This window comes from Pan troglodytes, chromosome X, assembly GCF_028858775.2.
Source record: "Pan troglodytes isolate AG18354 chromosome X, NHGRI_mPanTro3-v2.0_pri, whole genome shotgun sequence".
In the NCBI taxonomy this organism is placed as follows: domain Eukaryota; kingdom Metazoa; phylum Chordata; class Mammalia; order Primates; family Hominidae; genus Pan; species Pan troglodytes.
The window spans coordinates 36,661,628-36,683,937 of record NC_072421.2 but is presented as its reverse complement, the minus strand read 5'-3'; the positions used below and the strand labels follow the sequence as shown (position 1 = coordinate 36,683,937).

Here is a 22,310-nt window from a genome sequence, read left to right as displayed (position 1 = left end):
CTCTTTTATAATGTCCCCATTGGATATAAGGGCAATAATAGAAAGATGTGTGAACTTAATAAAAATAAAGTTCACATATTGTGTTGTATTGTTCCTTTCAAATGAGAGGTCAATAAAATCCATCCAAAATATAACTGCATTATTAGTAAGAGACTCGGAATGGTAAAACTACTGTTTCTGTAATCTATGAAAATGGTTCCCAATTTCTAGGCTGCAGGCTCTTACAAAGCAGCTGAGGGTGTACCTGCAAAACAGTCAGTTTGATAAATAATTTTTAATACGTCTTTTAAAATGACTTTACAAATGTCATTATATACTCTAAGAGGTAATACAATTACATTTTACTTTAGAGTTTATCTGAATTTATAGTAATGTTTGGTGATATGTTTTCTCAAAAAGCAGGTAATAAAATGTAAGTATTTTCATGTAGAGTGGCTAGCAAATGGTTTGAGCTTAAAAAGCATGCAGGAATTGAAAAGAATGAGATCACAGCTCTTCAGTTTGAATGTAGCAGAATATAAATCATGCTAATATTTCATTAGTTTATGCAAGACTGAAATAAAAATCATTTAATGTTCATGGAAGTCAGATGTCACTTCAAGCCTTAAAGTAGAATTCTGAAGTACTATTTTCATTTCAGCATGGAAGAATTAAATCCAACTTCCTGCCATTGATGCTTCTTTATGTACACTTATCCAGTAGTAATAGGAAAGTACCATGCCCAGCAAACTACTGGAAAAGGTCATAAACACCCATGTTCTGGCTACAAAAGCTTAGGTTGGTGCTGTTGGAGACTGATTCTCACAGTTACACAGAATACTATTAAGATTATGGGGCTAACATTTGCTTCCAGATTTAGTAATTGGGAAACAAAATGTTTAAATTGTAATAAGCCTGAGGAAAACAGTTGCCAAGAGAATAACAGAGGGTGAGGATGGGAGGAAAGAGAGGCATTAAAAAAATTATAAAACATAATGAATTTGCATGCCCATTTCAATAAATTGACTTAGAAGGTTTGCAGTTTTACCAATCACTGCAAGGTCTATATTTTTAGTAGAATATAGGGTATTTTTTTAACAAAAGTTAATAAATATTCAATTACAGAAAACAAACTAGAGTCAGCTATGCAGACTGATTTGTGAAGGTGTAGCACAAAATTGACATGTATATATGCTGCCTTTTTATTTTCTTTTATTTCACAGGGTTGTTGATGTTTGACTTGCTATCAATCACCATGTCTTAATATTTATTCCATCTAAATCACTTCTTCTTTCCCATTCACAGTTTAATTTTCATTCTAACAACCACCACTCTAATTCTGCACATTTCCACAGCATCAACCTGGAATAGCTTATTCATTGGTCTCTTTACTTCTGCCCTTTGTCATAATTACCTTGCACATAAATATCTTACTCATTATGTCTAGCCTCTTAAATGCAAAGATAAGCATACAGCATGTAAAAAAGACTGCAATATGAGTGTATGGATGGATGGAGAAATTGACATCCTCATCTGTGATACATTTGAGCTACTGGAAAAAAAAACTACTTTAGACATCAGTGGGGATCCTACATGTATAACATTCAATCCCTAATTGTCATAGGTTGAGTTTTCTAGAAGCAGACAGTTTGGAGTTTAAGAGGATTATTAGGGAGTAACACGTGTAAGAAATGGAGATGGAACCAAATGAAGAACAGAATGAAGTAGAACAGCTATGCAAGCCCAGTGAGGACTTGTTCAACCAGGCTGGGAGCTCTGGATTGCCTTTCAAAGTTTCTGGTATCAGGCTGAAATGTGTAGTCCTCTAAACATGTCTTAATCAGTTAAAAGAGGCAGACTTGCCTGGTAGGGTGTCACCTTAGTCAAGGTGGCACTCTTCAGCTGAGAAAGATCCTGTAGGAACTGACAAAAGGAGGCAGGTAGCTGATAGCATTTCACATAGCTAAGCACCAAGTGCTAACATGAAAAGGCATCTGGAAAGTTCAGTTCCACATATTTCAAACTAATCAACTCGTTTTTATCCTAATTTCCAAATCATAAAAAAACTAACAGTTGTGATCATCCATTATAGCAAGCTGTATCATTTGCCAACCCCACACACTTGGTGCTTTTGGTGTGTTTTAGGACAGAGAGATACACGCTGGTCAGTACACCATTTGAGCAGCCTTCCTTAAGTGAGGAGAGACTGAGTAGCCACTTGAGGATTTCATATCCTTGTAAGTCTGTGAAGCCCTTTGTAAAGCACAGCTTCTACAGGCATTACTTGAAATTCTATCGAGTATAAATATGAAATGCCCTTCTTGGTCAATTTTGCTCATAGCCAATTCTTATTCATTAGTCAACCCATGTTGTATATGTCACATATCACTCTTTTTTTATACGTATTGTTAGGATACCTAATTACCAAGATGACACATTATGGTTTTTAAAGTTATGGTTTCATCCAGTAGGAACCACCACAATGCAAGTAGATGATACTTTTATTTTGAAAGTAAGAGCTTGAAAATAAACTATCATCAGAATGAGCAGACAACCTACAGAATGGCAGAAAAAAATTTGCAGTCTGTCCATCTGACAAAGTACTAATATCCAGAGTGTACAAGGAACTTAAAGAAATCTACAAGAAAAAAACAACCCCATTAAAAAATGGGCAAAGGACATAAACAGACACTTCTCAAAAGAAGACATTCATACAGCCAACAAACATGAAAAAAAAAGCTCAACATCACTGGTCATTAGAGAAATGCAAATCAAAACTGCAATGAGATACCATCTCACGCCAGTCAGAATGGTGATTATTAAAAAGTCAAGAAACAACAGATGCTGGCGAGGGTGTGGAGAAAAAGGAGTACTTTTACACTGTTGGTGGAAATGTAAATTAGTTTAACCATTGTGGTGATTCCTCAAAGATCTAGAAGCAGAAATACCATTTGATGCAGCAATCCCATTACTGGGTATATACCCAAAGGAATATAAATCATTCTGTTATAAAGACATATGCACATGTATGTTCACTGCAGCACTATTCACAATAGCAAAGACATGGAATCAACTCAAATGCCCATCAACGATAGACTGGATAAAGAAAATGTGGTACATATACACCATGGAATACTATGCAGCCACAAAAAGGAAGGAGATCATGTCCTTTGCAGGGACATGGATGGAGCTGGAAGCCGTTACGCTCAACAAACTAATGCAGGAACAGAAAACCAAACAACAAACACATGTTTTCACTTATAAGTGGGAACTGAATGATGGGAACACATGGACACATGCTAGGGAACAACACACACTGGGGCCTGTCATTGGGGAGCAGGGGGAGAGAAAGCTTCAGGAATAGCTAATGGATAATGGGCTTAATAACTATGTGATGAGTTGATCTGTGTAGCAAACCACCATGGCACACATTTATCTACGTAACAAGCCTGCGCATCCTGCACATGTACCCCTGAAATTAAAATAAAAATTGAAGAAAAATAAATAAATAAATAAACTGACCATGTCTACATGGTGTTAAATTTAAAAAAAAAAATAAGAAAAAATAGTAAGAGCTGGCTGGGCATGGTGGCTCATGCCTGTAATCCCAGCACTTTGGGAGGCCGAGGCGGGTGGATCACGAGGTCAGGAGATCGAGACCATCCTGGCTAACACGGTGAAACCCCGTCTCTACTAAAAATACAAAAAATTAGCTGGGCATGGTGGCGGGCGCCTGTAGTCCCAGGTACTCGGGAAGCTGAGGCAGGAGAATGGCGTGAACCCGGGAGGCGGAACTTGCAGTGAGCCAAGATCACACCACTGCACTCCAGCCTGGGTGACAGAGTGAGACTCCGTCTCAAAAAAAAGAGAAAAAATAATAAGAGCTTGAATGAGTTCTCTAAGATTCTTTATAATAATATTCATCTTTAAATAACTTTCAAGCATTAAAATGATGAATTTTAAGTCTGCTGAAATTCTGAAAACTGTATTACAAAAGCATTTTTTATATTGGTTTCTATTTGGTTGAAAAAACTAAAAATGTTCAGGATAAAGGTAAATGTTAAATAGATTTAAATAATTAAATTACATAAAATTAAGGACATTAAGAGAAAACCATTCAATACATTTAATAAAATATTTAAATGAAGAATTGATATAATAAAGTTGGTTTTAAGTTGAACAGAAATTTTTAAACAGAAAAAATATTTAATTGTACACATTATTCTTTTCTTTTTAACATAAAGAAAAGTAAATGCATTTTGATTTCTAATAACACCCTTTGTAAGCATAAAGCATACATTTAAATATCACCTATCTAATATGAAATGCCCAAATTACAGACAGCAACACTTATGGATAACTAATGGCTAGGTAATTTATTGAGTAATCAGTTCAGATTTACAAATAGGTGAGAAACTGGGTAGCCACGGTGGGGGTGGGTCTGAGGAAGATAAGATGGAGAGGGCTGTACTAGGAGGTCCTAAGGTAGCAGTTGACTGCATGGGCATCCACCTTCTAGGAGTTCTGTGAAGAACAGCAATCAGGAAGGTGCTCACAACCAGTAAGGGAGATAAAGAGGACAAGACATTGGAATTTCCTTTAAAATGAAAAATCTCTAAGCAAGGCAGAGGTTCTCCAACCAACTTCACAGATCCCAAAGAGGATGGGGTTAGAGAAAAGAAAAAGAAGGATATTAGAAAAACTACATCTGTGGATAACTCTTTTATTCTGCTACCTGGTGTTAAAAGTACTATAATTTTAATAATCTGGGAAGATGTGGTAAATATTACCTTGACAGTTTCTCAGCTTTTGCATTTCTATGCAAATTTTAAACTCCACCATTTTGCTACAAGTAAATGATGAATAACTTCTAGTTATGAACATCGTATGTTTATAGTGTATTATGACACACCAGTATTATACTTTTTGTTAAATATAAATGAAACATTCTACCTTGTATAGAGACTATGGTTTGTTTGAATAGATTAACCATGAAAATAATGCTCTTTGTAGGATGAAGGTGCCATTACAAACAGCTTTTCACAGGGCTAGGACAAAGAATACAGAGCAGATGATTATATCAGAACACAGAGCGGTCTCATGTGAACTCTACTCCCTTCCTCACTGCTTATTCTATCTACACACACAACACTAAGGAAGGTGGACAAGTGTATGGTATTATGCATAACTCATCCCCCCAAACCATGACAAATAATGTTTTGAGGTAATATTACCATACTGACTTCAGTTATGAACAATTAAATGGATACTAAGATTTTCCATTGCCTGCCTTTTGTTGCCATGATGCTAAAATTTGAGATGGACCATTGTAAATGGTTTGCATTAAGAACGGAGTCTCCAAAAGATGAATCTATCCTTAGTAATTCTTCTTAATCCATAAGGAGAGCTTTGAGTACCTCAAAAGTTGCCTGTAGCTACCTGGTAGTATCCCTCAGAGGTACGCAACTCACATTACTTGCTTATTATAAGCCTTAATTTAAATATATATTCAAATATATCTACATACTTATTTTAAATATCCAATATCAAATATCCCAAAAAGGCACATAAAAAGCAGGTATTAATTTACACTACAGTTCCTAAGGTAGCATTGCCAACTTGAGTGAATAAGTGCTTTCAAACTGATTTGACTCTGGATCTGATTCATTCTCTGCTAGTCTCCTTTATGTGATGCAGTTTCCTACCCATTCAAAAACAGGAAGGTATCTGAAAGAGCCATGCTAAATATACATTTTAAAGTACTAGGGACTGACCCAATGGTGCCAAGCGCACTCTACCCAAATGCCAAATTATGCACTGAGCAGAACAATATTTAGAATTACCTTCATTATTCCTCAATTCTAATTGTATTGAATGCTTTCTAAAAATAGTATAATTTCCATTTAAGTGATTGTCAATGAGAGTAAGTATAAGAAGCTTTACTATGCAGCAAAAGTGTTTATAAACCCATAACATGGTTGATAAAATGCTACTGAATAGAGGAAAAGAGCTAATATAATTAACAGCTGTATATTCTCAGTTTTAAACATCAGATCTGCCTATTTAAAAATATATTTCTCATGAGAAAAATGTTAAGTACCTTTGCAACAAAGTCTATGAGTTTTATCTCTAAAGTTTGAATGTATTGATTAATTAAAACCTCAATGAAAAATGTAAGATTTCTAATTTTTATTATTTAAAACACTTATAAATGCATTAATTTATCTTTATGTGCAAAATTTTATTGTACCTGTTTTAAAGGCAGAGGATATATATAATCCAGTTCCTCAAATGTGGCAACTTGCAAAATTAAGCAAGAATGTGGTTAGTTATTTTTAAGAAAAGGTCAATCATTCTACTATGCTATATCTCATCCATGATTAGGAAAACAATCAATTTTTATTGGCTTTGAGTGGACAACTAAATCAGGTACTTTCCAGGAGTTTCTGTGCCAATAAATTCATAGAGCAGACACTTCAATATCAGCTTTGCTGTTAATGACACTGTATTAGTCCATTTTCATACTGTATGAAGAAATACCCAAGGCTGGGTAATACATAAAGAAAAAGAGGTTTAATGGACTCACAGTTCCACATGGCTGGGGAGGCCTCACAATCATGGTGGAAGGCAAAGGAGAAGCAAAACACGTCTCACATGGTGGCAGGCAAGAGAGTGTGTGCAAGAGAACTGCCCTTCATAAAACCATCAGGTCTTGTGAGACTTATTCACTATCATGAGAACAGCAAGAAAAAACCCACCCCCCGATTCAATTACCTCTGACTGGGTCCCTCCCACGACATATGGGGATTATGGGAGCTACAATTTAAGATGAGCTTTGGGTAGAGACATAGCCAAACCACATCATTCCACCCATGGCCCCTCCCAAATCTCATGTCCTCACATTTTAAAACCAATCATGCCTTCCCAACAGTCCCCCAAAGTCTTAACTCATTTCAGCATTAACTCAAAATTCCACAGTCAAAGTCTCATCTGATATAAGGCAAGTCCCTTCCATCGCTTAGCTTGTAAAATCAGAAACAAGTTAATTACTTCCTAGATATAATGGGGGACAGGTATTGGGTAAATACAGGCATTCCAAATGGGAGAAATTAGCCAAAACAAAGGGGCTACAGGCCTCATACAAGTCCGAAATCCAGCAGGGCAGGCAAATCTTAAAGCTCCAAAATGATCTCCTTTGACTCCATGTCTCACATCCAGGTCACACTGATACAAGAGATGGGTTCCCATGGTCTTGAGCAGCTCCACCCCTGTGGCGTTGCAGGTTACAGCCCCCCTTCTGGCTGCTTTCATGGGCCGGCATTGAGGGTCTGCAACTTTTCCAGGTGCATGGTGCAAGCTGTCAGTGGATCTAGGGGCTGAAAGATGGTGGATCTGGGGTCTGGAGGATGGTGGGCCTCTTCTCACAGCTCTCCTAGGCAGTGCCCCAGTGGGGACTCTGTGTGGGGGCTCTGATTCCACATTTCCCTTCCACACTGCCCTAGCAGAGGTTCTTCATAAGGGCTCCACCCTGCAGCAAACTGCTGCCTGGACATCCAGGTGATTACATAAATCATCCGAAATCTAGGGGGAGGTTCCCAAACCTTGACTCTTGACTTCTGTGCACCTGTAGGTTCAAAACCACATGGAAGCTGCCAAGGCTTGGGACTTGCACCCTCTGGAGCCATGGCCTAAGCTATACCTTGACCCCTTTTAGCCATAGCTGGAGCAGCTGGGACACAGGGCATCTCATCCCTAGGCTGCACACAGCAGGGGTACCCTGGACCTGGCTCAGGAAACCATTTTTCCCTCTTAGGCATCCAGGCCTGTGATGGGAGGGCTGCTGTGAAGATCTCTGACATGCCCTAGAGACATTTTCCCCATTGTCTTGGTGATCAACATTTGGCTCCTTGTTAGTTATGCAAATTTATGCTGCTGACTTGAACTTCTCCACAGAAAATGGGTTTTTCTATTCTACTGCAGTATCAGGCTGCAAATTTTTCAAACTTTTATTCTCTGCTTCCTCTTGAACACTTTGCCACTTAGAAATTTCTTCTGCCAGATACCCTAAATCGTCTCTCTCAAGTTTAAAGTTTCACAGATCTCTAGCGCAGGGGCAAAATCCCATCAGTCCCTTTGCATAGCAAGAGGGACCTTTACTCCAGTCCTCAACAAGTTCCTTACCTCCATCTGAGACCACCTCAGCCTGAACTTTGTAGTCCATATCACAATCAGCATTTTGGTCTAAGCTATTCAACAAGTCTCTAGAAAGTTCCAAACTTTCCTACAACTTCCTGTCTTCTGAGCCCTCCAAGTCTCTAGGAAGTTCCAACTTTTCACACATTTTTCTGTCTTCTTCTGAGCTCTCCAAACTGTTCCAACCTCTGCCTGTTACCCAGTTCCAAAGTCACTTCCACATTTTTGGCTATCTTTATAGCAGCACCCCACTCTCTGTGGTACCAATTTACCGTATTAGTCCATTTTCATACTGTTCTGAAGAAATACCAACATGGGGCAATTTATGAAGAAAAATAGGTTTAATGGACTCACAGTTCCACATGGCTGGGGAGGCCTCGCAATCATGGCAGAAAGTGAAGGAGAAGCAAAGGCACATCTCACATGGTGGCAGGCAAGAGAGAGCGTGCAGGGGAACTGTCCTTTATAAAACCATCAGGTCTCATGAGACTTATTCACTATCACATGAACAGCACAGGATAACTCACCCCATTATTCAATTACCTCCTACTGGGTCCCTCCCATGACACGTGGGGATTATAAGAGCTACAATTCAAGATGAAATTTAGGTGGGGACACGGCCAAACTGTATGAGACACTAACACTTCTGAACACCGGCCAATAACAAATGTGTGGGTCCATTGCTCCTGATGTCATTGGAACCACAACAACTACGTTCTTTGAATACACAGTCACATTTCACATTTGTTTGATTTTATGCTATAACCATAGAGACGATTCATGAGATTTTGCCTCATTAATTAATATATTGAGCAAAATAAATTAATAATGCCTCAGTACTTATTGAGTAGACTATAATTCTATCATTACTATATGTGGAACACAGAAGTTTCACTAGTGTGTGTGTGTGTGTGTGTGTGTGTGTGTAAGAGAGAGAGAGAAATACATGCAGAAGAGTAGGAAAGAAAGAAAACATCTCTTATTCTTTGGAAAATCTATATATGACATATAGTAGTGTAACCCTCAAAAATGCATGCTTATTATAAAAATTTCTATATAATTATTTATAGTCTAAATGGTATTTAAAATAAGGTGACTAAGTGGAAAATCTTTGGAAACCAAAATATGGTTTACATTCTTGACTCCCCCATTTAATGTTTGAGTGAGCTTGGACAAGTTAGGTCACACTGTGAGCCTTAGATTCCTCTTCTATAAAACAGAGATGATAATCTAGAAACAAAAAAAAAAGACAAAAAACCCACTTCTCAGGACTATTGTGTGGATTCCATGAGATCTAGCCTATGAGTAGTACCTGACTTGTATTAATTAATAGCTGTAGACCTTATGCTTCCTGTATTTGTTCAACCTTGATATCCATAACATCACACTCTCCTGGTTCTCACCCTATTTCTCACTCATGGATAGCAAAGCAGAGCATGGACGACTTTCATAATCTGTTCCTGCTGCCTTTTCAGTTTCATCTCCCAGCTAAGTCTTGCCAGAATTCACCAAACCGTAACACCAAAAATGCCATTAAAATATGGGTTGCTTTAGCCTCCATACCTCATGCTTCATTTTACTGTTTATAATACTCCTTATTCACATCACCATTTCTCACACAGATATATATTTAGGTTGGTGCAAAAGTAATTGTGGTTTTTCTGACATTGAAAATAATGGCAAAAACTGCAACTGCTTTTGCACCAATTGAATAAAACTTCTATCCCCAGACTTTTTGGGGAATTTGGGTAAGACGCAAGTAGGGTGTACAATCTCTGAGCTGGGAGCACATTATTGTGGATGGGAAAGCAGACAGATTAGCAGAAAATATTTATTCCTGCTATTATTCACAGATTTCCAGCTGGTTGGGCCAATCCAAATGTGACAAAATCTAAAGAAAACAAAATTAAAAGCCAAGCATGTTAGCCCCCAAGAGGAGCCACATTATGAAAGAATCTTACAAAGTAAAAGAAAGCAAAAAAATCAAGAAATCAGTGTTATATTTTTAATTAGGCCCATGGGCTTCCATATGAACAAACCAGATGCAAATAAAGGCTTCAACACAGGGCAAAAAACCTACCACACTGACATCCATCAAGGATTTGCCCCCTTTCTTTACCTAAATCTTGGGCAGAGTACACACATGGTTTGCCTACAATAAATATATGCTAATAGATTACCAATAATAAATGAGTATAATTTATTTCATAGAAATTCTAAAATGAAAAGGAAGCTCTTGAGGAATTCCTTTCTGGAAGACCTCATTTATCTCAATGAGATCAGAAATGGGATGCCTAAAGAGAGAAAGGCAAGGACAGCATTGGAGAGTAGAGAAGAGTAAGAGGATCTGATCATATTCACTGTAGAAAACCAGATAAGGAGTTAACCAGTCACCAGTAAAAGGATTTGCCAGTATTAAGGCTCTGGGGAATGCTTATGGCCTTAGTGCCTTGTTTATCTGGGTGTATAGAAAAGTCTTTTGTTGCTCATCTATGATTTGCAAAGTTTCTAAATTAGTTCCAATAGCTCTAATTTATCACAAATCTGCTGATGATTGAAATGGGATGTTGTGAAATATGATGTATTAAGAAGAAGATATTTCTATGTATTAAGAAGAGAGATGTCCCTCTCCTAATGCCAAACACATGAATCAGTCTTTTAACTACAAATATACAAATGACGCCTCTAAATGTTAATAAATGAGCACATAGAGAACATACTCTGACACTAATTTTACTTTTCATTATAAGCCTTTTAAACAAACTTTATAGCTCTACACTTCAACCTCTTGCCATTTAGTTAGTCAAGTTATTTCAGGATATGATGTAAAAATGGTATTCCTGGTCCTACAAGATAAGATATCCAGAAATATCATTTTACCAAGGGGTATTTGAAATCTCCTCACCCTGTTAAAGTAACATGCAACAAAGCTATATTGTAGGGAAATCATTATGTTGATATTTCTCACTTTCAGTTGACACTTATTTAGCATTTCCTTTGGGTTATTTCCTGTCCAATTGCTCAATAATTACTACTCACTGTACTTTTCATGATGACAGATGGGATAGGTTCTGCTATTAGCTCCATTTCATAGATGAGGAAACTGAGTCTCAGAAGTAATGTTAACAAAGCCTGGATTTGACCCCAGGCAGTCTAGCTCCAGAGTATAAATTGGTAGCCACTATTATGCTGCTTTTTGTGAGAGCACACTTACATTTGGAATTTTAGAAATAATCTTTATGTCCAAGGTTATTATATTAGATCCCTCTCTTTTTAACATTTTACCATGGTGTAAAATATAAATATGTTATTCTTTAATGTCAGATACAAAATAATGTACATTTAGATATCTTACCAGTTTTTTCTGTCATCACAGAAAAGAAGATTGGTAAAAAATGACACAGGTTTAGATGACTTGAAACTGAGGTGGCAAGTGAGCTTATTATTAATTCCACTGTGAGAGCCTGGGATGACTCTGCCTTTTGGAAATTTCACAGAAAGAGGGCGAATCTCTTCACCATCAAGAAGCCTTACTGTGGGAATCTGGACACATAGAGTTGAATTTCTGTTTAAAATAAAAAAAATGTTTCATTAGCTCAAAATACCTGCCAGTCATTGGCTTTAAATGTATATTTCATTTTTTTGAATCCTCAAGAAAATTAAAATAAGAAATATTTGTAATCATGTGCCTAATTATTAAAGATATCTTTGTATCATCTCTTATTTTCTGATCACAATATAAGATGGATGATAACTAAGAACCACTTGAGATGATCAAATATTCCTTTTGTTCTATAAGGATTGAAAAGACATGTGACACCTGATTAAACACAATATTTCTTAATCACCATCATGATATAAATTACTGTTTTTAAATGTATTCTGATGAAAATTTACCAAAAGTTATCACTTTAATAGGTACAAACTTAATGCATATAGACTAAATAATAATAACAGATGCATATACATGTAGGTAGATATTTGAAAATTTGGATACTATTAAGCGCATATATACATATACTATGAATGTTTTTCAATCATTACCATTCAAAAATTCCACTTAATGTTGACATACTTAATTATACATTTATAATTTTTATAGCCATTCCAAACTGTTTATTTTTAATATAAAAATATGTATTAATAGTATTCACTTTAAAATTGAATTACTACTTATTATTTTTAGTGACCAATAAATATTTAATCATATTGTTTACTTATATATGTAAAAACTTACATATCTATGGCAGATAAGAGGTATCATCAAATGGAAATTATATATCCTTGCTATTTTAATCAGTGTGAGAATTATTTAGCTAATAAGAAAAAATAAAGATCTAAAATTGTATTAGTTAAACCTATATGCTACCTTGAATAAAAACATGGAAAGTAATTTATAAATCCAGTTTGAAAATAATTCAGTTATTACTTAGCTAATTAACTTATCTTTGCATAAGTGATTAATGCTGTTGATTTTATTACATATGTATAACTTGGACACTGCATTACATTATTTCTTCAGTACCTCTCATATTCATTTCATTATACCATATTTAGCAAGACTCAACTTTTGAGTTGAAGTAGCTTTTAAATTGATACCTTTATACATTAATTCCAAAGTTGAAAAATTAAGAGATTAATTCATATATTAGAAAATGATTATTGATTTAAAACTGCTTTCTAGCACAGTTTAATTGAAGCCACTACTATTTCCCGTTTAAACAACAAAGGTTAGTGTCTATTTATAAGATAAGGTCTTAAAGGAACTGCAAATCCCAAAGTTTTGATGATGTTGAACATTACCTAACAAAGTAAATGACATTTTGAGCGAGCCCCATGGAGTCTGTAAGTACTCAGTCCTGGCAGCATTCATCACCTGTTAACTGAAGAGCCCCCTCGGACCCTGAATAACCAGCAGCAATACCCAGGTACTACACTGAGGGCCTTGGGTGACCCTCTGAGACTTGCTGGCTTCAGGTGAGATTCAGCACATTACTAGCTGTGGTGGCTATGGGGCAAAACTTGTTCTGCTTGTGAAAAGCAGAAGAAAAAGCAAAGGAGACTTTGTCTTGCACCTGAGGTACCAGCACAGCCACAGCGGAGTAGAACACCAAGTTGATAAATTTCATTACCCCTTCATGACAAAAACCCTCAAAACACTGGGGACAGGAGAAACATACCTCAGCATGATAAAAGTGATGTATGACAGACCAACAGCTAATATCACATAGAATAGAGAAAAACTGAAAAACGTCTTCTAAGATTTAGAACACAACAAGGATGCTCACTTTCACTACTGTCATTCAACATAGTAATGGAATTTCTAGATAGAGCAATCAGACAAGAGAAAGATATAAAGGGCATCCAAGTTGGAAAGGAAGAAGTACAATATCCTTGTTTGTAGATTATATGAGCTTATATTTGAAAAAGACTCTGCAAGAAAACTATTAGAACTGATCAATTCAGTAAAGTTGCAGGGTACAAAATAAACATAAAAAATCCGTAGCATTTCTACATGCCAACAGATAACAATCTGAAAAATAAATAAAAAATAATAGAATTGGTACTAAGGTAGTGGGGCATTGCTGTAAGATACCTGAGAATGTGGAAGTGACTTTGGAACTGGGTAACCGGCAGAGTTTGAAACAGTTTGGAGGGCTCAGAAGAAGACAGGAAGATGAGTGAAAATTTGGAACTTTCTAGAGTCTTGTTGAATGGTTTTGACCAAAATGATGATAGTGATGTGGACAATGAAGTCCAGGCTGAAATGGTCTCAGATAGAGATGAGGAACTTATTGGGAGCTGGAGTAAAAGTCACTCATGCTATGCTTTAGCAAAGAGACTGGTGGCATGTCGCCCTTGCCCTAGAGATCTGTGGAAATTTGAACTTGATGGAGATAATTTAGGGTATCTGGTCAAATAAATTTCTAAGCAGCAAAGCATTCAAGTTTTAACCAGGCTTATTCTGAAAGCATTCGGTTGTATGCATACACGAAGAGATGGTTTGAAATTGGAACTAATATTTCAAAGGGAATAAGAGCATAAAGGTTTCGAAAATTTGCAGCCTGACCATGTGGTAGAAAAGAAGATAGCATTTTTCTGAAGAGGAATTCAAGCCAGCTGCAGACATTTGCATAAATAATGAGGAGCCAAGACAATGGGGAAAATGTCTGCAGGGCATGTCATAGATCTTCATAACAGCCCCTCCCATCACAGGGCCAGAGGCCTAGGAGGGAAAAATGGCTTTTGGGCTGTGCCCAGAGCCCTGCTGCTCTGTGAAGCTTCAGGGCTTAGTACCCTGTGTCCCAGACACTCCAGCTCTAGCTGTGGCTAAAAGGGGCCAAGGTACAGCTCAGCTCATTGCTTCAGAAAATGCAAACCCCAAGCCTTGGTGGCTTCCACATCGTGTTGGGCCTGCAGGTGCACAGAAGACAAGAGTTGAGCTTTGGGAACCTCTGCCTAGATTTCAGAGGATGTATGGAAACACCTGGATGTCCAGGCCAAAGTCTGCTACAGGGGCAGAGTCCTCATGGAGAACCTCTGCTAGAGCAGTGCAGAAGGGAAATGTAGGGTTGTATGTGCCACACAGAGTCTCCACTGGGACACTGCCTAGTTGAGCTATAAGAGGGCCACCATCCTGCAGACCCCAGAAAGGTAGAACCACCAACAGCTTGTACCATGTGCCTAGAAAAGTTGCCTGCACTCAACATCAGCTTGTGAAGGCAGCCACAACAGCTGTACCCTCCAGAGCCATAGGGACAGAGCTGCCCAAGGGTGTGGGAGCCCACCCTTTGCATCAGCATGCCTTGGATGTGAGACATAGAGTCAAAGGAGATCATTTTGGAGCTTTAAGATTTGACTGCCATGCTAGGTTTCAGACTTGCATGGGGCCTGTGGCCCCCTTGTTTTGGCCAATTTCTCCTATTTGGAATATGGACATTTACCCTGTGCTTGTACCCTCATTGTATCTTGGAAGTGACTATCTTGTTTTAGATTTTTACAGGTTTATATGTGGAAGGGACTTACCTTGTCTCAGATGAGACTTTGGACTTGGACTTTTGAGTTAATGCTGGAATGAGTTAAGACTTTGGGAGACTGTTAGGAAGACATGATTGCTTTTGAAATGTTAAAAGGACATGAGACTTAAATGTTTTTAATACTTATTTGTTTTTAATACAACTATATATATTTGTATATATTAATACTTAAATGTTTTTAATACTTAGTTTCTACATTTGGCCTTTCATATTTAAGCTTTTAATACATTTGTAATTAATTTTTGTGAATTGTGTGAAGCAGAGATACAATACAATTTGGAATATTTCATACAGATATTCAATCATTCCATCATTTACTGAATAATAACTTTCTATCTCCAAAGAACTTCAATAACATCTTCATCATAAATCCAATAACTATTCATCTATGAAACTTTTTTAAGGCTATTTTATTCCTTGGTCATTTTATCTACCCCTGTACCACTATCATATTGGTGTAGTCTTGAGGTTCCCTATGGAAAGCACTTCCCATCTTATTCTTCTTCCTCTTGGGGAGCTTAGCTATTCTTGATCCTTGACCCTTCCATATAAAATTAAAATTTTACTTTTCAATCTCCATGAAAACTTTAGTTGAATTTTTATTGAAGTCACATGAAATATGTAAATTTATTTGTGGAAAAATTTTTTTACAGCATCGAATATTCCAATCCATGAATATTGGTGTATTTATTTGAGTTTATTATTTATTTATTTGAATACAGGCATATTTAACTTGAGTTTTATAATTTTCTTTATACAGTTCCATACAGCTCATTCATATCTTTATCTATTATATTTATCTATTATCTATTATCTTTTAATCTATTATCTTTTAATTGTTGATGTTATTATAAGTAGTAATTTAAAGTTGTGTGCTCTATATATTATATGCTGAAATTATATTGAATTTTAAGTATTTAAGTTATATTTGCCTATTTTGATAAGTGATCTTCCCAGTTTTAAAAAATCTCCTTGTAGATTCTTTGAATTTTCTATATGAAAAAATAATCTAATATACAGATAACGACAGTTTTGAGTTTTATTTCCTAATCCTTACACATTTTGTTTTTCTTATCCCCCTGCCATGTGCTAGGTTCTCTATTAAAATGCTTTAGGGAAGCAGTGATAATAAGCATTGTTGACTTTTCTCTTGTTAAAAGGTAATTCATGTATATTCCAGTTTCAATAATGATATTTGCTCTAGGCTTATGATAGGAACCTTAAACAATTAAAGAATATCTATTTTATTACTGTTTGTTGAGAGTTTTTCCATGAATGATTTAAAAATTGTATCACATACCTTTATTCTCAATCTATGAAAATGATCATATCATTATTCTCTTTAATGACATTTTAGATTTTTTGATGATAGACAAGCCTTGAAATACTGGAATACAAACAAGTTGGTCATGATCTATCTTATATACACGTTGTTTGATTCTTTTTTTTTTTTTTTTGAGATGGAGTCTTGCTCTGTTGCCCAGGCTGGAGTGCAGTGGCGCAATTTCGGCTCACTGCAACCTCTGCCGCCCAGGTTCAAGAGATTCTCCGGCCTCAGCCTCCCAAGTAGCTGGCATTACAGGCGTGTGCCACCATGCCCGGCTAATTATTTTTAATATTTTTAGTAGAGATGGGGTTTCACCATGTTAGCCAAAATGGTCTCGATCTTGTGACCTCGTGATCCGCCCGCCTCGGCCTCCCAAAGTGCTGGTAGATTCTTTAAGGATAATTATATGTATGTTCTCATAACACAGTTTAGCCAATAATTCAGCTTTCCTATATTGTCATTTCCTGATTTCATAATAGAAATTTCTGAGATCATAAAACAAATTAGGCCGCATTATTATTATTCTATAGTTTGATATATCTGTTTCCTGAAAGTTCAGTAAAACTTGACTGTAAAATCATCAGAGGATGTTTTCTCGTGACGTTTCAAGTATTAACCCAAAGGCTTTCTACTTATTCCCAGTATATTTTTAGTAAATTATATACTTCTACAACTTTCATATTTAAGTTTTCACATGTATTAGAATAGACCTCTTTATAGTATTTTGATTATCTCATTTTTTTCTTTGGATTTATGGTTATGCTTCCTTATTTCTAATATTATTTAACTGTCCCTTCTCTGTTTTGTTCCTTGTCAACTTCACTGTATTAGTATCCATTGTATTCCTCTTTCAAAGAAGAAACTTGGTTCCACTGAGTTTCTGTTTTGTATATATTTTTATATTCCTTTAATTTCTACTGTGTATAATTTTATCTCACCTTCTACACTCCATAGGTTAGTCTAAGAGGCTATTATTTGTAATCTTACTTATAAAGTTGAATGTTTAAAATTTCCAATCATTTTTTTCTTTCCTAATATCAGTATTTAAGGTTATATATTTCCATGTATGGATAATTTTGCTGTACTTTATTAAGGTTTTTTCTTCAATCACTGAAATTTTGATGTTTATTTAATAAAACAGATAAAGTAAACAACGATGCCAGCCTAATTCTTTTTCTAAAGGAAGTAGTAGAAGTCCCAGTAGCTGTTTTAAGTTTAGTTTTCAGCTCTAATGTCCACATGGTGTTTATAGTACTTGATTGTATTATACACTCCTGATCCTCAGTGAATGTTTTCAAGATTTGAAATCTAGTATTTTAATTATTATTTATTTGTGAAATTCAGTATAATTTCTTCTTTCACTCTGTAGATTTTTTTAACATTTTCTAACTCATGGTGGATCTTGTTATCTTTTCTTTATTGACTTTTAGTTTATTATATTTATTTTTGGAGAACATAGTCTATATTATGTCAACCCTTTAAAAATTTTTGAGACTTGACTTATAACTATAGAATCATACATTGTCAATTTCTATAAATGTCTCATGATTGATTTAAAAATGTGGATTCTCTAATTGTAACGTGCAATTTATACATGTTAAATGAATGAAGCTTGTTACAAATATTGTTCAAATATCTTGTCTCTGGACTCATCAACACTTCTGAAACACGTTTTAATATCCTAGAGTTATGAAGGACTAGTCATATTTTCCCAATTTTAATTTGGAGGTGACACATTTTAAGACTATTTTAATTATACATAGAATTTTAGAATTCAGTTGGCTTTCAGGTGAATTTAATCTTTTATAATTATTTGATGACTTTTATATCTTAAAAACACACTTTACCTATAGAGGTTATTGCATTTGAAATTAATACTGCTACCCAGCTTTATTTTGGTTATGCTGTTATATCTCTTCCTATCATTTCACTTTGGTGCTTTTCAGCTGAGGGTGATTTTGCTCCCCAGGAGACAAGTAGCCATGTGTAGAGATACATATTTTCTGTCATATCATGGGGAGGAACACTATTGGATAGAGGCTATGGATGCTGCTAAACATTCTACAATAAACAACATAGCCTCCCACTATATATATTTATAGACTTTTCAAGTGTAATTAAGGTCTCTGATTAATTGACTTTGAATAAAGCAAGAGGGAAATTATCATGGATGGGTCTGACATAATCAGTTGAGATCACAAAAGAGGGTTTGAAAGTCAGAAGCAGAGAAGTCTGAGAGATGGTATACTTTTGGCCTTGAATTAGTTGTACACCATGTTGTGAGGATGTGACCACATGGCTAGGACTTGAGGGTGGACTGAGTGTGTCCCTAGGCAAAAAATGATGCTTTAGTTCTATAAGGACCATGAAATTAATTCTGTCAACAACTTGAGAGCTTGGAGGAAGACTGAGCCTCAAGTGAAAGTGCCACTCCAGCCAACACCTTGACTTCTGCTTATTGAGACACTCAGCAGAGGATGCAGCTAAGACAGCTGGACTACTAAGTCAGAGAAACTGCAAGATAATAAACAAATTCATGTCGTTTGAGATATCAAATGCATGTTTTAAGGCACCACGTTTGTGATAATTTTTCACATAGCACTAGAAAACTAATATATTGAATTTTTAGGCTTGCTTATTACTTCATGAAGAGAGACACAGCAAAAGAAAATTTACAAGAAAATTCAATGACTAACTGTGAGATAATTAAGAAAGATTTTTTGTTTTTTTTGTTAAATTTTAATGTATGGTTAAATATTTTAATAGTTCTTTCCAACTATAGAAACAAGCCATTCTTATATAATTCTTATATAACACAGAAACAAACAAAAAAGCACATAAAGAAAATGTGGTAAATTCACATTGAGTATTTACCTGAAATAGTTTTGAGGTAAAATGTTGATATCCATCACAGTTGTTATATCCAAAGGAACAGGAGTGAAAAATATAAATGGAGGGTCAAACAATAACTCTGGTGATTTTACTTCCCCAGTAAGACATAATATTTTATAGCAAACTGGAATATAATTTAAAAGCATAGGAATATCTGCTGTGTATGTCCCAGGACGATCTAATGAAAAACATATTTTAAGGGTATTTTAAATTAGTTAAAACACACAAAACATTTACATAGCTGAACTATTACTAAATTTCAAAATGCACGATGATGTTACAACTTAATGGGACAGAATAAATTACCCAGAAACAAGATTTAGCTTGCTGAAGAACTTAAGACACGTAATGAGGTGCTGTTGAAAGAAAACTATTTTAAAGTACAGCTTGACTAGAAATGGAGCAAGTCTCTTTAATGTAGATTTTCATAATTTGGAGAAAATAAATATACCCTGGGAAAGCAGTGCAATTGAACATTTAAAAAAGTATTTTCTGTGTTTTAATAGAAGCTTCCCAGGCCTTTAAAATATGCAGTATGAAGATGAGGATAGATCATTGCCATAAGGATCCCAGGGGACTACTGAGAAAAGGAGGTCCTGAGATGAAAGGAATGTGCTGTATCCCAAATTTTTAAGTTTAAGAAATACTACCAGGGTTGACTGGCCAATTTTACCTGGTAGGAAAGGACAGGAAATTCCCATGCCATAGCTTAATAAGAGAAAAGGTAGTTTGCGTTAGAGAGCAGGGCTCAACACGGGAAGCTGAAAGCTAGTTTCTGAGGACAGTTTCCATCACAGCGAGTGATCAATATCCTTTCACATCGAAATCTCCAAGCATAGTGTGTGATAGAGAGAAAAGAGTGACCCAGTGATTGTGAGTTCAAGCTGATATCTTAGAACCCTCAAATGGGACACCAGTGCACCTTAGCAAAGATTGGGGCCATCAAGGGTATCTTCAGAGCAGAAAATGACAGTGCACTGGGTGATGCAAGACCATGTTCAAAAGTGGCACTTAGTGCTAGAAGCAAAAGCAATGGACTCATTGAAATCATCAGCCATACTAGTGCTCTCTGTACTGAAGGCCATTACTTAATCAAATAAGCCCTTTAACTGATCAAGTAAGTAGTCTAGGGTTCTTGGAAAAAGGGAGGCAGCTGGAGAGGAAAGGAGAGGAGGAATAGAAAAATAATGGGCTCCCTACTAATAATGACAAATGAGTACTGGAAAGACTATGTGAAAAATTTAAATAAATTACGTATACTTTGAGCTGATAAAATAAGCTATAAGAGAATGTATGTATTTAAAACATTACAAATCTATAGGGAAATAATGGTTTCATTTCATAAATTTGATATTGTTAAATTTGTTTTGGGGAGAAAAAATAATTTCAGAGTTAGGGAAGGTTTTAAGATTTATTGAATTCTGGATTTTGAAAGGCCTACTTTGAGATTATTTCAGAATTTCAGACCTCTTAAATGGTTCTAGGGTGATAGAGAAGGGGATTCTTTGTATAACTTCAGACTATTGGAGATTCAATCATACCCTTTTTAAGCTGAGAGTGTTTTCTCTCTCATCTGAGATGTAATTTATAAAGGCATTTTAAGCATGTTTAATTCTTAAGAGTTAGGTTGTGTTAGCCAGGCATGGTAGAGTGCGCCTCTAGTCCCAGCTACTCAGGAGCCTGAGGCAGAATAATCGTTTGAACCTGGGAAGTAAATGTTGCAGTGAGCTGAGATCGCACCACTGCACTCCAGCCTGGGTGACAGGGCGAGACTCCATCTCCAACAACAACAACAACAACAACAAAGAGTAAAGTTGGGAGCCTAATAAAAGAAACCACAGATATGACTGCTAGGGCCCAGTGCATATTGAAAGAAAAGTCAAATGGAAATTTTTTTTATTTCCTTCTAGATGGACCAGTCCAGTCCATTTTATCTGAGTATAAATGTTGACAGGCACATAAAGGAGAAGTTCTGAACAGAAAAATGGATGGTAGGTTCAGCTGGAATAGACTTTGTGCTATTTCTTTCAAACCAGAATATGGAAGAAATGGAGACGAAACTAGAGAAATACATAATAAAACTTAATTATTTTTACTAAACAAATTTCAGAATGCAAAGAATAGTTGGTATTTTCTATCATATTTTCAGAGATTTAAAGAGAGGTAATAAAAAGATTAAACATTTTTAAGCCTACTAATCATAATATGCTATGAGATGTTTCTCACACACAAAGCTAAAATGATTATACAATGCCATGCTAATAGATATAGTAGAACATCAACTTAATGCAACACAGTGCTAATAGAATATTATTGAGAGAGAGAGAGCACACTTCAATGAACTCTCTAATAAGCATTAAAGCTATAATAGATTCTTACCCTGCCTGAACTTCTACTGATAACTGAGCCAGTTGTGGGTATTTTATCTAGATTACCACATGTGTAAAACTTAGTGTCCTCGGAATTTGGGTAATTTATAAGTCTAATAAAATGAAAAACAGATTACATTGCACTATAGTGGCTGAATGTGATAAGCAGAATTCTGAGAACGTTCCTCAAAAAATTAAAAATAGAACTACCATATGATCCAGTAATCTCAAAGGAAATGAAATCAGTATCTCAGATATCTGCACTCCTATGTTTATTGCAGCAATATTCACAATAGCCAGATTATAAAAGTGTCCATTGATGGATGAGTGGATAAATAAATTGTGATGTATGTACACAATAGACTATTATTCATCCATACAAAAGAAGAAAATCCTGCCCTTTCCAAAAAAAAAAAATGATTGAACCTAGAGGACATTATTGTAAGTAAAATAAGTCAGACACTGAAAGACAATTACTGTATAATCTCACTCATATGGAATCTAAAAAGTCAA

The 22,310-nt window shown here is 35.7% G+C and overlaps 1 protein-coding gene across 1 annotated transcript in view; it reads right to left on the bottom strand.

Moving 5' to 3' along the window:
• CFAP47 (cilia and flagella associated protein 47) overlaps positions 1-22,310 on the bottom strand; it is a 463,486-nt gene that overhangs the window by 325,222 nt on the left and 115,954 nt on the right. Inside the window, exons 25-26 of the mRNA XM_054677051.2 lie at positions 19,411-19,606; positions 11,528-11,737 (exon numbers count right to left, since the gene is read on the bottom strand). Coding sequence (XP_054533026.1) covers positions 11,528-11,737; positions 19,411-19,606 — 406 coding nt within the window. The remainder of the gene's footprint in view (positions 1-11,527; positions 11,738-19,410; positions 19,607-22,310) is intronic.